This window comes from Chelonus insularis, unplaced genomic scaffold, assembly GCF_013357705.1.
Source record: "Chelonus insularis isolate UGA/USDA-ARS -01 unplaced genomic scaffold, ASM1335770v1 contig_145_pilon, whole genome shotgun sequence".
In the NCBI taxonomy this organism is placed as follows: Eukaryota; Metazoa; Arthropoda; class Insecta; order Hymenoptera; family Braconidae; genus Chelonus; species Chelonus insularis.
The window spans coordinates 176,192-191,749 of record NW_023276386.1 but is presented as its reverse complement, the minus strand read 5'-3'; the positions used below and the strand labels follow the sequence as shown (position 1 = coordinate 191,749).

The window sequence follows — 15,558 nt, the reverse complement described above, 5'->3', positions numbered from 1 at the left end:
TTACAATGATTATGTTAATGCTTATTAAATCTTACAAGGTGGTTTTGTCTTCTCGCGTCAATAGGATAAAACATTGTGCGCGATTTTTATTTTTTAACAATATAAATTAATTTTTTTTATAAGTAATTAATAAAATAACATAATAAATATTAATTAAAATATTTAGAAGACAACAAATTTTTTAAATCACTTATAAGTTTGTTTAAAATGAATTCAATGATATTTATTTAATTTATTTTATATGTGGTTTAAGATAATACACGCGAATAACTAATGTTTGGAATACATTATTAACGCTTTAGTTTTTTTTTTTTTTAAATATAATTCATTGATGAATCACAAAGAAGCTTCTTCAATAAACAACGGGGTTGCATTGGTAATTATATTGCACAATCCAGGCAGCAATAAGGTCAACAGCAGCAGTATCATAACCAATAACATATATATGCGTATTAAATTATTAATCTTTAAATACTCCCAATATCAAGTCTTCCATTATCTCTTAGGCATCGTTCCTCATAGCAGGAACGAATTCTACCTTTGTCACGAGATTATATTGTAAGTCTCTAGTAAAAATTTCTTACCACACCATGTTGTTCTCCAAGTTGATATGGAGATAAGAATAATAGCATGAACTCACTTTCCTAAGCCAAATTTCATAAATATCAATTCTTTTCCTTTTGATAGGATATCACCACCAGCACTGGCACCAGCCATTTCAGTAAACTTTTGCATAAGATTAGGTCCAGTGCTCTGTTGCTGCTGCTGTTGTTGTTGTTGCTGAGCTGGTTGATCAGTAGGCTTCGATTGAGCAGTTGGAATAACTGCTGGAATTCCACGCATTGGTTTATTTGCTTGTGGACCTTGAAGATTTTGACCTTGATTCTGTTGACCATATTGTTGTGGTCCTGTTTGTTGAGGCTGTTGCTGTTGGAAGTTTTGTTGCTGATAACCTTGTGGTCCTTGCTGTTGATAAGTATTAGGATTCTGTTGATTATATCCCTGTTGATTTTGTTGCTGTTGTTGCTGATAATCTTGTTGATGTTGTTGCTGGAATTGTTGGGGTCCACCTTGTCCAGGAATATTACTACCACCGGCCCGATTGCCCACGCCTCTCCCCCTCCCCTGTAAAAATATTTTTTATTTATAAATAAAAATAAAACATTCCTTTCAATTAATTCTCCCATAGCGTGCTAAAGGTGAATAATTTCGATTAATTTTTTATTTATTATCTAATATTTCATTAATAATATTGGTATTATTATAATTGATAGTTTTTGGTGTTGATTATGTGTGAGTAAATTGTTAAACATTTAAAGCCAAAATGTCGTATCCCACATTGAAAAAGTTTCACACAAAAAAGTTCAAAATATTTATAATTGAGATAAAATATAGTAAGAGATGCGAAATAGCAATCGTATTAAATATTTGAAAAATTTCTCATCAATTTTTGCATTGTAAAGAGTAAAGTATATCATCAAATATATTGACAAAGCATGAAAAAATTCAACATGCTGCGCTGATTGAATGATTGTTTAAAGTCTTGTGTTTTTTTTTTAATTTTATTTAATAATTTTTTAATAAATCTATAATTCAGTCGATTTAAAATATTTTTTATTTATCCAAGCAAATCACTTGTGAATGATAAATAGCATTATTCATGAAAATCATTCGTATAGCAGCATAATGAAAAAAGCAGAAAAGCGTTTATTTGCATTTGATCAGTGATTTAAGCATCAAAGAGTAAAACAATAAAAAAAAAATAATCAGTAATTGATGACTCAAATTTGCCAAAAGGTCGCAGCGGATAAACTCACCTGCTGCTGAAGGTGAGGTGGTACGGTACCCTGTTGATGCGCGTTATGGGGTGCAACACCTGCACCTGGACCACCGTGTTGATTCGACGTTGTTACAGTTGTGTAGCTGTGGTGATTCGCTTGTTGGTACGCTAGATGCGGTGGATTGTTTTGTTGTTGTGGTTGTTGTTGTAGTTGTCTAGAGTCTAAGTGACAGACAGGGACAGACACAGGCACAATGCAGGCATCTAGCAACAGAGAAGAGAACAGAATCGTGTTGTCATTTATGGCTCATTTTTTCTTTCAGTTTTTTAATCGTTTTTAATTATTCTTTTTTTGTTTTTTCTTTTCTTTTCAATATGAATTTAAAAATAGAATCATTAATTAAATATATTTCAATTTAAAAAATAATCACATAATTATTTGATATTCAAAAAATATATCTTATATATCTTTTTTGAATTATCTATAATCATGTTTATTGATAGAAAAAATTGCTAGAATATATTCTCAAATTGAAACAATGAAAATTTTTTTTTATTTTTCTAAAAAACAAATGTAAAAAGTGATATCCATTTCACGGGATTGATAAAAATGATCATGAAAATGATAATAAAAGATGAGCGAAAGCAGAAAAAAAAGGACATTTAATAGATTCGCAGCAATGACATTTATTATTTATAAAAATATTACCGTGAAATGGTATAAATAATTATTAAATGGCCAGCATGACAACACGACACGAACGACAATCATGTGACACGACGACCATCGACCAGTCCAGGCACACAAAGAAAAAGATATATAAATATATATATCACGTTTTGATACGCAATCGTGGTATAATAGTAATAATAATAGTAGTGATGGTAGTAGTAGTAATAGTAGTAGTAGTATTAGTAATAATAGTAGTTGATATAACAATATATAAATGTTGTTTAAATATCTGTATACAATGTGTCAAATATGTATTAATAATATGCAGCAATACGATCGCAGACGAAATTTAAATTTTTATATTTATATAACATACTGCTAATCTTAACCAATTAATTTATTTATTATTATATGTTAAACACAATATTTTCATAGAATATGATTGCGTTCATACACATATGTTTATAAATACTTATATACATATGTGAATGATTAAGTTATACAAAGTCACAGAAGACAGATATGTATAGAATAAGTCGGAAAATGCTCAAATAGACAATAGATAGCCAAAGAATAAGAGATATACTTATAATATTTATGTTTATATAGTAGATACTTAATAAAATACACTGAAAGCAGCGATGTGTTATTTGCATTTGTCGTGTGTTGGACAGCACGTGTTTATGACCGTAGATTTATAAAAATTAAATACTCTATACAAATCGATATGTTTTATTATAAAGAGAGCATTTTTGTGTTAATTAATCGTAACCTTGAAATTATTTCTCAAGACAATTAACTAAATAAATAACAGAAAGAATCGATTAATGATATGGTTACTCTCCTGCCTGTCGTCTGGCACATTTGAGTCTCGTGTCTTGTGTTGCTTGCTGTTTTTTTTTTCAAATTCATCATTATTTGCAGCTAGTATTATTTGTAATAAAATAATAAACGGAGGAATAAAAATAAAATTAATCTTAAGATGTTGATTGCTTTAAGTATTTGAAATTAAAAGTAATTTTTTGTAATTTATACAGTTGAATTATAGAATTTTTTTACGCTCTCTAATTTGTGATTCTAGGTGTAAATTGCTAATTAATTGCATTACCTTTACTACGTCGATGTCCTAGTGGTGGTGGTTCTCTTGGTGGTGGAGGTGGTCCACGAGCACCAGGTCCTTGACCTTGTCCTGGTGGTCTTCTATTAGCTTGTGGTGGTTGACCTTTATTAGGACCAGCTTCTGTAAGGAAATTACTTGGTACGAGGCCACGTACACCATCTAATTCGCCCATATAAAAACCATCATCATCCATTTCTCCGTAGACATAAATCTCGTTTCCAGTTTGAAAACGTAACTCAACATGCTGTAAAATAAAAGTAGTTTAAAATAATGAGAAATGATTTTTATGACATGTTCACTATGAAAATTCAAATCTGTAATTTCAATTTAGACATTGAAAAATAGATAAAAATTATAATAATGGCAATTAGTTAAAATTACCTCAGCATCAACATTTGGTGAAGAAACTTGAGGATCGTAATCATAAAGAGCAATCATCTTCCGCACTGGCATATTGGTATAAATGTCACCCCACCTGTCATTTTGGCCTCTTCTTCCTTGCTGATTCTGACCTTGAGCGCCCGGAGGTGGATTTTTTAATTCTTCAACCATATTATGTGGAACAAAGCCTTCTCTTCCACGACACTCACCCCAATAAAATCCATCATCATCTTTCTCACCGTAAACCTGAAAGAATTGTTCATATTTATTGAAATATCATATAAACATTTAGCAGTAATATTTTTTTTAGTGTTACTTACCTTAATTGTATCACCTTCAGAAAATGGTAATTCAATTTCACAAGCATCAGGATTCGGAGACATAGTTGTGGGATCATAATCGAAAAGTGCAATAAACCAACGTATTCTTTTATTCATTTGTTGAGCACCAGGATGTGGAGGGCCTTGAGCTTGACCTCCTCGTCCTCCGCGGAAACCAGGCCCTCTACCTCGTTGAGCGCCTGATTAATAAATTTTTTTATTTAATAAATAATAGCAAAAATTTTTCTTAATAAATAAACAACTTAAATTACCTGGTTGATCACCATAATATTCTGGACCACGTGGTCCCATTCGATTTGATCTATGAGTTCCTGGTGGACCCTGAGGTCCACTAGATTGAGGCCCATATCGATGATGGCTTCCATGGTGCTGTTGCATTCCTCTAGCTCTTCTCGTTGGATCATCTTCTTCACTATAATTGGCCTCACTAGCTGAATCTTTTGTTATTTCCGGAATGCCTAGAGTAATTAAAAAGAAAAAATTGATGTATGTCTAAACAATTACTTTTCTAAATAAGTTTAGATAACACAATGAATAATTACCCATTTGTGAAATATTCTGTCCAGGATAAATTTCTTTATCAGAAAGATTTTCATCAGTTTCAATGATAACTTGACCATGAGCATCAACCCTAGTAACACCTTGACGTCTCATATGCGAAGGCACAGGTGCGCCTGGTCCTCTTTGGCGTCCTGAACCCATATTAAGATATGATTGCTGTTGTTGATCACCCAGATGATCCATTCCAGGCTGAATGTGAGTTCCACCTCGCAACACGCTACATGGTATTGCAGTAGCACAACTATCACCAGATTGACTTTCTCGACTTTTTGTTCTTACAGTAATTGCTTTGGGATTAAGGCCCATTAACTTGTGTATATCAACTAAAGCATGATCTCCTGTTGGACTATCCACATCAGTAACCTTCTTGCCGTCCGCGTAAACCGCATAACCGGTGACGGCCGAACCGTTTAGGGCAACAGGCTGCCAGGTCACTAGCAAAGTGCCGTCCTGCGGTCCAGCCTCCACCTAGGTATAAATAAAACTTGATGAATTATTTTTAATATCATAAAGACATGAATTAATTTACAGACTTTGAGATTCGCTAATTGGTTAACCTTAGACATTCATCATCCACTTTGCTTTTAAAATTGATAATAGACTTACAAGCATTAAAAAATTGCCTGTATAATTTAAATATACAAATAAACAATGAACACTGAATAAACTATTGTATACATGAAAAAAAAAGTTTTAAAATAAGATATATTCCAACCTGGATATCGACCGGAGGATCAGGTAGACCCTTGGGTAGAGTCTTGAAATGTACGTGACAGGCAAGATTATTGGCCGATTGAGCATTTTGGTCCTCAAAGTGAGTAGCACGAAGATTTTTTGCTTTAACGGTAACTCGATAAATTGTCGAAGGCGCAAGTCCAGTAATTGTATGACGATATACACCAGGTTTTACAGTTCTCACTTCAACATTGTTAACGCACACAACATGTTGATGATTGCTATTACTTGGTAGCCAAGATATTACAGCGCTCGTTGCAGTGACATTCGATGCTTTAACAGCCGTTGGACCAATCGCTACGTCCTTCCCAATTACCATTGTACAGGCAGCATCTCTTGATGTTCTTCTTGAGTGAGTTACTGAACGAACACTTATTCTGTGAGGCTAAACATCAATGATGATAATTAATTGGTACCTAGATAAAAGGCCATCAATTAAAAATAAAAATAAAGTATACTAACCCGAGTTGAATCTACTCCTTCCACTAATGCTCTCGTTCTCTCTGTAGCCTTCACAGTCACCTTAAGTACACCATCCACATAAACATGATAAGACTCGAGTTGGGATTGATTCTCTGGGGCCGTCCATCCAATCAAAACGCTCTTATTGAGTTGCCGTTCAAGAGTGAGATGCTGCGGCGCCGGAACTAGGTCCGAAAACAGGTAGACTTCTTCAGGAGGAAAAAGACAAGACAAGCCTAGCTGTAGCTAGATATTTTTCTATAAGCTATATCTTAAGCACAGCCTAAGAGCCATCAAAAAACCAGGACACTCAGAAGAATGATGAACATTTAAAAATTGCTTCATTTTCCTTCTCCCTTTGTCGTATTGAATATCAATGGACGTACAAAATATACTAATTTTTTTTAAACCTTACCTTTAGTCTGTGACCACCATGAGCTATTAAAACAAGGCAAAATCTAAAGCATGCTTTTTTACATTCTATTGATATTTTATGAATCACCAATCCTATCTAGTTTAACATCAATGTCATTCTGAAAATTCATGCAATCATTATTAAATATCGAATAGAAACCTTCAAGCTCATATTTAAGTAATGATCACAACTAAATCTACATTTCATTATAAAATATTCTCAACGACAATTTTGACCCAATTATTCTACAAAATTGTCGAAAACGCAGTAAAGTGAAATTAGAAAATTACTCATAGCTGTGGTTTATATTCGAAATGAAATTTAGATAAAAGTTACTTCAATTTTGACGACACAACTTCAAGATCAACCAACCTGGTGGTTCCTGTTCATCTTCCTCTGCTATATTATCTAATTCTGCATATGCTGATAATTCAGCTTGTCGATTTCGATTACCTTCTTCTAGCGCTGCTAATTCCAAGTCAATGTCTTGCAAATAACACTAGAAGTAATAATAAATATTTAATTTTATTATATAAATTAAAGAAATATAAAATTATTTATTGTAATAAACTTACTTGAGGAATATTGGTTGATACTGCATCATCGACATCTCGAAGACCCATAACAGCTTGATGAAATTCAAGGAGATCATCACCAACAAGTTTCTGAACAAAATTAGCTGGTACAAGTCCTCTACGTCCATCTAATGTTTCAGCATCCAAAAAACCATCTTCATCAGGTTGACCCCAAACTAACAAATAATCACCACCTTGAACCGGAAGCTCAGCTTCAGGATTTTCATTAGGAGAATGTTGAAATGGCTCATAACTAAAACGAGCGATATACACGTAACATCTGCCCTTTCCAGGAATATCTAACATATCAACTTGTCCCTCAGGCAAAATGTTTTCATTAGTTAGACGATCCAAAGGATTTGTCAGAATTCCTGTAGGTATTTTTGGCATTTGTCGGGGTCCAAGAAAATGATGACCTGTAGTTGATGTAGCAGTTGGAGACGTTGCGCGTAAACTTTGTTGTATCTGTTGGATAATTGCTTGTTGTTGAAGTTGATTTGCTTGAGATTGAGCTGATAGCTGTTGCATGGCATGGAGTGGATCATTAATTGCTTGTAATAAACCGCCTGATGATGATCCTTGATTAAAAAAAAAATAAATATAAATTAATATTTAAAGGATAACATGAAGTAATAAATACAAATTACCTGAACTAATACCAGAAGTGCCAAAGGAGGCATTGGTCCCAACTGTCGAGTACGTAGATCCAGTAGTACTAAAACTGCTTTGTACACTAGAGAAAGGAAGCACAGACTGGGATACACTAGGAAGTACACTGAGTGTTGAATGATACGATGATGACGAATAAGGCGGTAATGATGATAACGTTGTTTGAGTAAGATTCGATTGGGGTACTGAATAATTAAGATGACCAAGCTGATGTGTTGTACCATAAGTACTTCCTACACCCGAGGTAAATGTGCCATTTGGATGTGAAGTCAATGACAAACTTGGGTAAGTCGTACTCTGTAAAATACATTTAATCAATTAGATATCCTATTCGAATTATATAGACAAACGATCGAATAATCTTGGTTACCTGTTGAGTGCCATTAAGTTGGAAAGATTGTCCAGCCTGGCTCGGTTGACTGTAATGAGGCAGAACAGTCTGATTAGTGGATCCCAAATATGAGCTTGTAGCAGGCATTTGCGATTGTTGACTCTGTTGAGGCTGTTGTTGCAATGACTGTTGATATGATTGCGTGTGGGTATGTGGATAACTTTCTTGATACTGATTGGTCGTATAATGCGTGTGCGCTGGTTTTTGATGTTGTTGTGATTGTTGCTGTTGTTGTTGCTGCTGCTGAGATTGTAGAGTACTTTGTGAATGGGAGCTAGTAAGGTCAATATGTGTTTGATGTTGATGATGATATTGCTGGAGCTTCTGTTGAAATGCTGGCTGTGATTGGCTGGTGGAAAGGGATGGTGCTGGAGGAATAGGTTCACTGTAATGGTATGGAGGCCCATTTGGCGTTAATGGCGGACATCCAGGCATCATAGGCGTTAATGGCATTGGTGAACCCATATAATGTGATCTTCCAAGATCACCAAGTTCAAGTGCATGAGGATGAGGTGGATGCTGATGTCCTAAGTTTGATAAATTTTCAGCACTTGACCTTAAAATCCTCTGCGCTGATGATGGTTGTTGTGTTGTCACTGAACCTCTTGTATGATCAAATTCATGTAAAATTCTACCACTAAAAATAAAATTTTTGTATTAAATATAAATTTAACAAATGAATGAAATAGATTTGAAAATATTTATAAATTTACCTGTTATCTTGTTCAATTTTTGCAATAATCCTATCAATTTCTGATCCTGCTGGTGGCCACGTTGTTCCAGTTATATTTGACGAAACAGTAGAACCCGGGCCTCGACTACGTGCTCGTCTAAGACTAGTCAATTCTAATGATAATTCTTCATGCCTTACCATTTGTAGTTCTGTTTTTTTTTCTAACTCTCGAATTTTTGACTGTAGTGCTTCAATAGATTCTGGCCCTTGATATCGGCCTGCTATCTTTTCTCGTAATTGATTCTGTGTTTCTGCATGCTGCCGTTCCAGGTCAGCTCGACGGGCTTCTGTTTCCCGCATTTGCTGTACAAAAAATATTTTAATTATTTTCTTCTAATACTTGATTGTATCTAAAATTACTCAAAGTTATTGCGTGAGTGTTAATCACCCTTTCTCTTGGATATTAATAGAATAATATAGTTTATGAGTTTTCTAATATAAATTTAAAATTCAAGAAGAAAATCAATAAATATAATTAATTATAAAATGAAATTTTAAACTAACCTCCAGAATAGATTCAAGTACTGGGTCCTGCATAATGGTGGTTCTTCCAGAAGTAGTACCAACACTCCCAGTTCCCAGAAGTTGAGTGGCTTGAGGTGCCGTAGACGCGCCACCTCCAACGCCACAGCACTGAAATAATACTCTTGTGTCAATGAAAATTATAAAAGTCGTAGCATAATAATAACTAGCAGTGATTGATTAAAAGCACTTTGAATAATTCCTACAGCTAAAGACAGAAATAATAATTTTCTTCAGGCCCTATCTCTATTTGAATGACTGATCAATACTTGAGATTTCTCCAATAACTGGTACTCGTACTCATCAAAAGTCTTGAAGCAGTTGTGAAGACGGCTGATGCAAAAGCTGATGCAAAAGACCCTCCGGTACTTTAGAATTTTCCCGGAAAACGAACAAGTCTATAGAAACTTGAAGACGCCTACATATGTTGAAAATTTGTCTATGCCTACGCATTATTGTGCTATACACTTATTACTCTTTGTCTACTCAAAACTTGGTCTACTCTCCAATTATCATTAAACTTTTATTGAATAAAACTAGATGGTGATGAATTAATTCTATTATAGACTTCTATTTCAGGCTTTCAAGATGAACGTGAGACTTGTAATATAATTATACTGAGAATACTGAATATAAATTTGTCTAAAATTAATCATCATGATCAATTGAATCTGACCTTGTACACTTTGTAGGTATATGAAGTGCCGAATGACATATTGAATTGCACGGCACCCTTTGGTTGGTAATGAGCGTCGTTCGCGCGCTTTTATTAGAAACTTCTGCTGGAAAGAGATAAGAGAAAGGAACAACGATTCATCTTTCTTCCTCAATGTTTCAATAAAATAAATCATTTCTAAATAAAGATCAATGTAGAAAGGTTACCGTAAATGTATACTAAAAATTTCAAAATGCCAAATATGTATTTCATCAACTACATTTGTCACTACTTGATCAGTACTCATGATGTGTTCATACTACTGTCTGACAATTCGTCAATATTACTACTTTCTCATATTTACTTCAAGTCGTTCCATGCACCAAAATTATTCTTATTGGTAAACTGTCGTCATAGACATGACAATTTATTTAATCAAAAATTTACATATCATTGGATGAATCTACTTAACTCAAATGAGTATTTAAAATGAAAAGAAAAAAATATCCAGATATATTAGTGATCAGAGAAAGATAGTGATCCATTTCTATGATATAAATTTTCCTTTCTCTTTCTCAAGGGAAAAAATAGAATTTTTTTTTAAATGTTAAAATAAAACGAGAAATAATTGATCAACTAAATGATCGATTGTCCACTGAGATATTTCATAAAAATATGTATAGAATGTTTCTGAAACAATACAAAAAATGATAAAGATATACGAACACTAAGATGCACGAATAAGATAGCTTTAGTAACAGCAAATTGACGATTCTAGAATGATATTATCTGATGAAGGTGGTTGCTAAATTTAAAAAGTTTCTATTTAATGCCAAGCGGTAAAAATGTAACTGAGTGTACTATCAAAAAGTTGTTAAATAAAATAAACGACATCAGAAGAATAAAATATATATATATATCTAGTTATTAGAGGAAAGGTCAACATGACTGATAATTTGGAGTATAGCATCAATTATGAAGATTATAAATTAGGTAAGGTTTTTCTCAGATTCATTTTTTTTTCAATAATTGATCCAGATGGCATAGAAATAAAGAGGGTGGGTCATAGAAATAGTTAAAATCTAAATGAGGGTGGTCGGTTAAATCGAGACGGCACTGCTTATTGATCTCACTACTAAAGATACGTAGTATACATATACAAGTCTTACCGGGCGTCACACTACTCTGCGTACTACTGCCGGATACGGCAACTTTTGCACACACACTCCTTCTCTCTCACGCAATCTATTCCTTCGTCCTATGTTTTTTCTACTTGTTCACGTGAGGAATGAACCACTGACGACATAGATGATGAAAAAAATGAAAAATAACTTGGGCAAGAATTATTTTCAATATTTCACTGGCCGCCATCGTGATACCTCTAAACTTTTGTCAGCTCCATCTCGACTCTAGTACAAGCTAACAGATATCTCCATTCTCACGATTATTATTTTTTATCAATAACCTTGATAAAAATTTATTTCACTTTGCTCACAATTCTGTCACAATAAATTATGAATTAAATGAATGAAGATAAAAGCATAATTAGGAGCATAATTTTTAAAATTGCACTCACGATAACAGAATCGAAGGGATTGTGGCAGGCCAGGGCTGCTGCTGGTGATGAAAAACGTTCTACGAGAGGTGAGAGAGATTAATAAAAAGACCTTTATGGTCGTATTTAAACTCTTCTTTGCCAAATTGATAATACTTGATGTATTCCTCCGTTATAATTTACTTGTATTCTTCTTCGTTCTTGATGTTTTTAGTCCTAGTAATTGATGTATTATTATTTTAAATATCTAATAATCTTAATCTTGATTATTCTATACTTTCACTATATTCTTTTAATCCTCACTTTTCGCACTTGCTCTTAGGAAAATTCCAATTAAATTTTCCTTGACTGAGTTACCATCTCGAATCACCTCGTCATCTCTGGTCGGCCACGGTAAGACAGGGCTGCTGATGGACTTGACGGTGGGGTGAATGCGAGAACGAGAACAAGAACGACGACGTGAGCCAACCCCGTGGCCCCCGCGAAAGGCATACGAAAGAAAAGAGTAGTCGCGCGACACCTACCATCAACTGTCACTACCACTGGCACGTCCCTGTGTCGGGGGTGAACAAGTGCGCGTTACACTTCTAAAACTTGCGCAAGAGGGGACCAAAACCTATACCCTCTCCCAGGTAATCATCATGTCGGATATGGGTCACTCGTGGATCGATGAAAAGCACACGCCGACTATTCTGCTACCTATCACAAAAGACCAATCAATAACTATACATCGTAACAATCTCCAATATCTCAAGTATTTTCTTACCATTTTTGAGCCAAGCATCATCTTACCTCGTTATTTCTTTCATACAACCTTGCTGCATTAGTAATGCTTCTAAAAACTCATTATATAAACAATATATCGTATCATCTACATTAATTCATTACTTATATTTAGTAGCATTATGTATTTATATATTCAAACGTCAATTTACGTTTATCTTGTTTTGTTTTTTTTTGTCATATAAAAAATAATAGTTTGATATTTCTTTTATTGTTTCAGTTTAATTTGTAGACATAGAAGAATGTTAAAGCGCAGACTCATCATTTAAAATCATTTCTCCAACACTTTCAAAAGGGGTGCGATTCTCCTACCGATAATTCTAAAAATAAATTCAAGATGTGCGCAATCGTGAGCCCAGTTTGTCAATTGGTTAAAATTTAGGGGCGCGCAACTAGGCAGTAGAATCATCCCTTTCTTTCTAGCTTTCATGTCCTTTAATATGACGTCATTTTGTGGACATCACTAGTGCTCTCTTTCTGACTACTGCATGCCTTCGCACACTGCAGATCGTACGGGCTTATCAATGAACGTACGGAGAGATTCCACCTGTGGTGGTGGTACTTTCTCTCTTCCTCTACTTTTGCTTTGCTTCTCTCATATACGAGTGGACTTTTAGCTCGTTCATAATCACTTTATTTCTATCTAGACAATGTCATTGTCATTGCTTTAATTATTCGATTGATCTAAGACTTCATGCTGATTGATGATGATGATGATGATGATGATGATGATGATGATGATGATGATGACAATATAATCAGACAATAATAATGACTTTCAATAAAAATTTGGTTAACATATGTTAGAAGAAATAAATAACGAAAACTAGTTTAAGATTCTGTTAACTTTACATTAGAGAATTATTTACTCATAATACTGTTTTCTCTCATTATGTAAAATGTGCAATAGCTCTTATGTGATTGAAACACAAACCGGTTCAGCAATCGTTTGAATCATTTCTCTACCATCTGTGTTGCTAATACTTTCATTTAATCTTTGCTGATATTTATTAACTTGTCAAAAAATAGTTCTCCAATAAGAAACAATTTATATCAGTTATTCTAGTGAGTGATAATTTTATGTCTTAAATCTAAATGATTTAAAAATTGTCATTAATTAATATTTCAATTAGAATATTGTCATTGGTGAGAATATCATTATAATCCAATTTATTATTTACGTATACTATCAACGTTGCTTACTTTTCTAATCAATATTTTAATTCGTTGATTATTTTAATAACATTAAGAAAATAATATTAATTAAAAAATAGTAGAGTCAACCATATTTAGTATCATTATATCACGTATTATTTCGTAATTATATCATGGAGTGTTGAACGAAGAAAAAGCATCTTTAATTAAACTGTAGAGAGTCCATGAAATTATGCTTTTCTGCTTGATCAAATATTTAGTTAATATATTATTGATTTTCAATTACTTTCATTTCACTTGAATAAGAATCTCAATTAGACATTTTTTAGTTTTCAATGAAAATATTATAATACTCATTTTACTTCCAGATGATTAGCATCAATCGACGAAGCCAGTCTTTCACATGAAAAACGAAAAATTTTAATTTTCTCATACAATGGAGCTAGGACACACTATTGAAGATTCTAAGAGAAATTATCCAGAGCTTACGGATGACATGCTTAAAGAATTACGAGATTGGCTTGAAGAAAGGGGTGTGTCTCAAATTCCCGATGAGAAAATAGCTATGTTTGCTCACAGCTGCTATTTTGACATCCAGGCAGCTAAACGATGTATGGGTGTTTATTTTCATTTAAGAACAACTGTACCAGAATTTTTTAGTAATCGTGATCCTCGTTTAGATAGTCTCCAACATTCATTACAAGCTTTGTAAGTAATTTATTATTCATTTGTTTTTATAGCTTATTGGATTAATTTACTAACTTGTGCTAAAAACATTTCTCTGTTAATGACTTTATATCATTTATTTCCTCTTGATTTTATCTTTTCTTTCCCTTCATTTCGTAAATCAGATCAATCAATGTCAGTATTTAATTTCATTATAATAATTAACATAAAATTTTATTAGACAATTTGTGGCCTTACCAAAACCAGATAGAAATGGAAATCATATTATTTTTCATCGACTCAGTGACACTCGACCAAATCAATATGTATTTAATAATGGAATAAAACTACTACAGATGTCTGTTGATGCAAATCTTTATACTGAAGGATGCAGTCCAGGATATATATTTTTATTTGATATGCAAGGTGTACGTCTAGGTCATCTAACACGACTTTCAATCAGCAGCATCCGAAGATTTTTTGAATACATCCAAGATGGTCTTCCTGTAAGGTTGAAAGGTATTCATGTACTCAACGTTGTTTGGTTTATGGACAAAGTTTTAGCACTCATAAAACCCTTTATGAAACGTGAGTTATTTGACATGGTGAGTTCATCATTAACAGACTTAAAATACTCTTTTGCTCTTCATAATACTCTGTATGACTTTACATAGCTCTATCTACATACTGGAGATGTGTCGGAAATTTATGACTATATACCTCCTGAATGTTTGCCTAAAGATTTTGGTGGTGAATTAGACTCACTGAGTATTCTTCATGGTAAGATTTAGTTTGTTAATTCTCTTCTATTCAATTGGAATAGTAATAACAGTTGTCATTTTTATTACAGAAAAACATTGTCAAAAATTAGATAGCTTAAGAGATTATTTCTTAGAAGAGGAACGTTTATTTCATGGCTGGTGTTCATCAAAAAAAAAGACCTGCTCAAAAACTGAAGAAACTGAAGATGTATCTAAAAATATAATTTATGACGGTTGATGAAAAAATAAGTAAGCAATAAAACTTTTTAACAAAATACTTATGAGTATACTAACGTTGTTCTAGTTTTATGAAAATAAATTTTTTTAAATAAAAAGACATAAATAAAAAATATCTCGCCATGATATTGGATTATCCAAGTTTTGTAGGTCGTTGCGCCATCGTTGATAGTATAACTATACTAGCCAGACGTAATTCATACCAGTTTTGTTTGTATTTGCAGTAGTGTGTATTTAAAATCCCTCTTTTCTCAAAATATACAACCAGTAGTAATGTATTATATGTACTCTAATATTATTTTCTGTCTACCTGCCAAACCATTATTGAGTCATGCGCATTAAACATGGTGTCATAAAGAGAAGGGAGAATGGAATATACTACTAGTAG

The 15,558-nt window shown here is 33.2% G+C and overlaps 2 protein-coding genes across 8 annotated transcripts; one reads left to right on the top strand and one right to left on the bottom strand.

The window, feature by feature from the left end:
- Positions 1-197: 197 nt before the first annotated feature.
- Positions 198-12,068, bottom strand: LOC118075123 (uncharacterized). 5 transcript variants are annotated; one of them, XM_035096780.1, is made up of 19 exons: positions 11,872-12,068; positions 11,590-11,784; positions 11,183-11,512; positions 10,035-10,140; positions 9,341-9,469; positions 8,817-9,139; positions 8,083-8,740; positions 7,691-8,009; positions 7,044-7,621; positions 6,841-6,967; positions 6,054-6,238; positions 5,572-5,976; positions 4,838-5,324; positions 4,547-4,753; positions 4,275-4,474; positions 3,955-4,200; positions 3,562-3,817; positions 1,818-2,044; positions 198-1,125 (listed from the first exon to the last, which is right to left on the bottom strand). In XM_035096780.1, exons 4-19 carry the CDS (start codon positions 10,071-10,073, stop codon positions 637-639), a joined length of 4,875 nt encoding a protein of 1,624 aa, XP_034952671.1. In that variant the 5' UTR covers positions 10,074-10,140; positions 11,183-11,512; positions 11,590-11,784; positions 11,872-12,068; the 3' UTR covers positions 198-636. The 5 variants fall into 5 exon arrangements, with proteins under 5 accessions (XP_034952671.1, XP_034952672.1, XP_034952673.1 ...); XM_035096781.1 differs by lacking the exon at positions 11,183-11,512; XM_035096782.1 differs by lacking the exon at positions 11,183-11,512 and having other exon boundaries at positions 10,035-10,137.
- Positions 12,069-12,131: 63 nt separating this feature from the next.
- On the top strand, positions 12,132-15,258 carry LOC118075129 (alpha-tocopherol transfer protein-like). 3 transcript variants are annotated; one of them, XM_035096797.1, is made up of 5 exons: positions 12,132-12,200; positions 13,875-14,214; positions 14,414-14,777; positions 14,847-14,952; positions 15,023-15,258. In XM_035096797.1, the coding sequence occupies exons 2-5, from the start codon at positions 13,943-13,945 to the stop codon at positions 15,169-15,171; spliced, it is 891 nt and encodes a 296-aa protein (XP_034952688.1). In that variant the 5' UTR covers positions 12,132-12,200; positions 13,875-13,942; the 3' UTR covers positions 15,172-15,258. The 3 variants fall into 3 exon arrangements, with proteins under 3 accessions (XP_034952688.1, XP_034952687.1, XP_034952689.1); XM_035096796.1 differs by lacking the exon at positions 12,132-12,200 and adding an exon at positions 13,279-13,416; XM_035096798.1 differs by lacking the exon at positions 12,132-12,200 and adding an exon at positions 13,463-13,497.
- Positions 15,259-15,558: the final 300 nt, after the last annotated feature.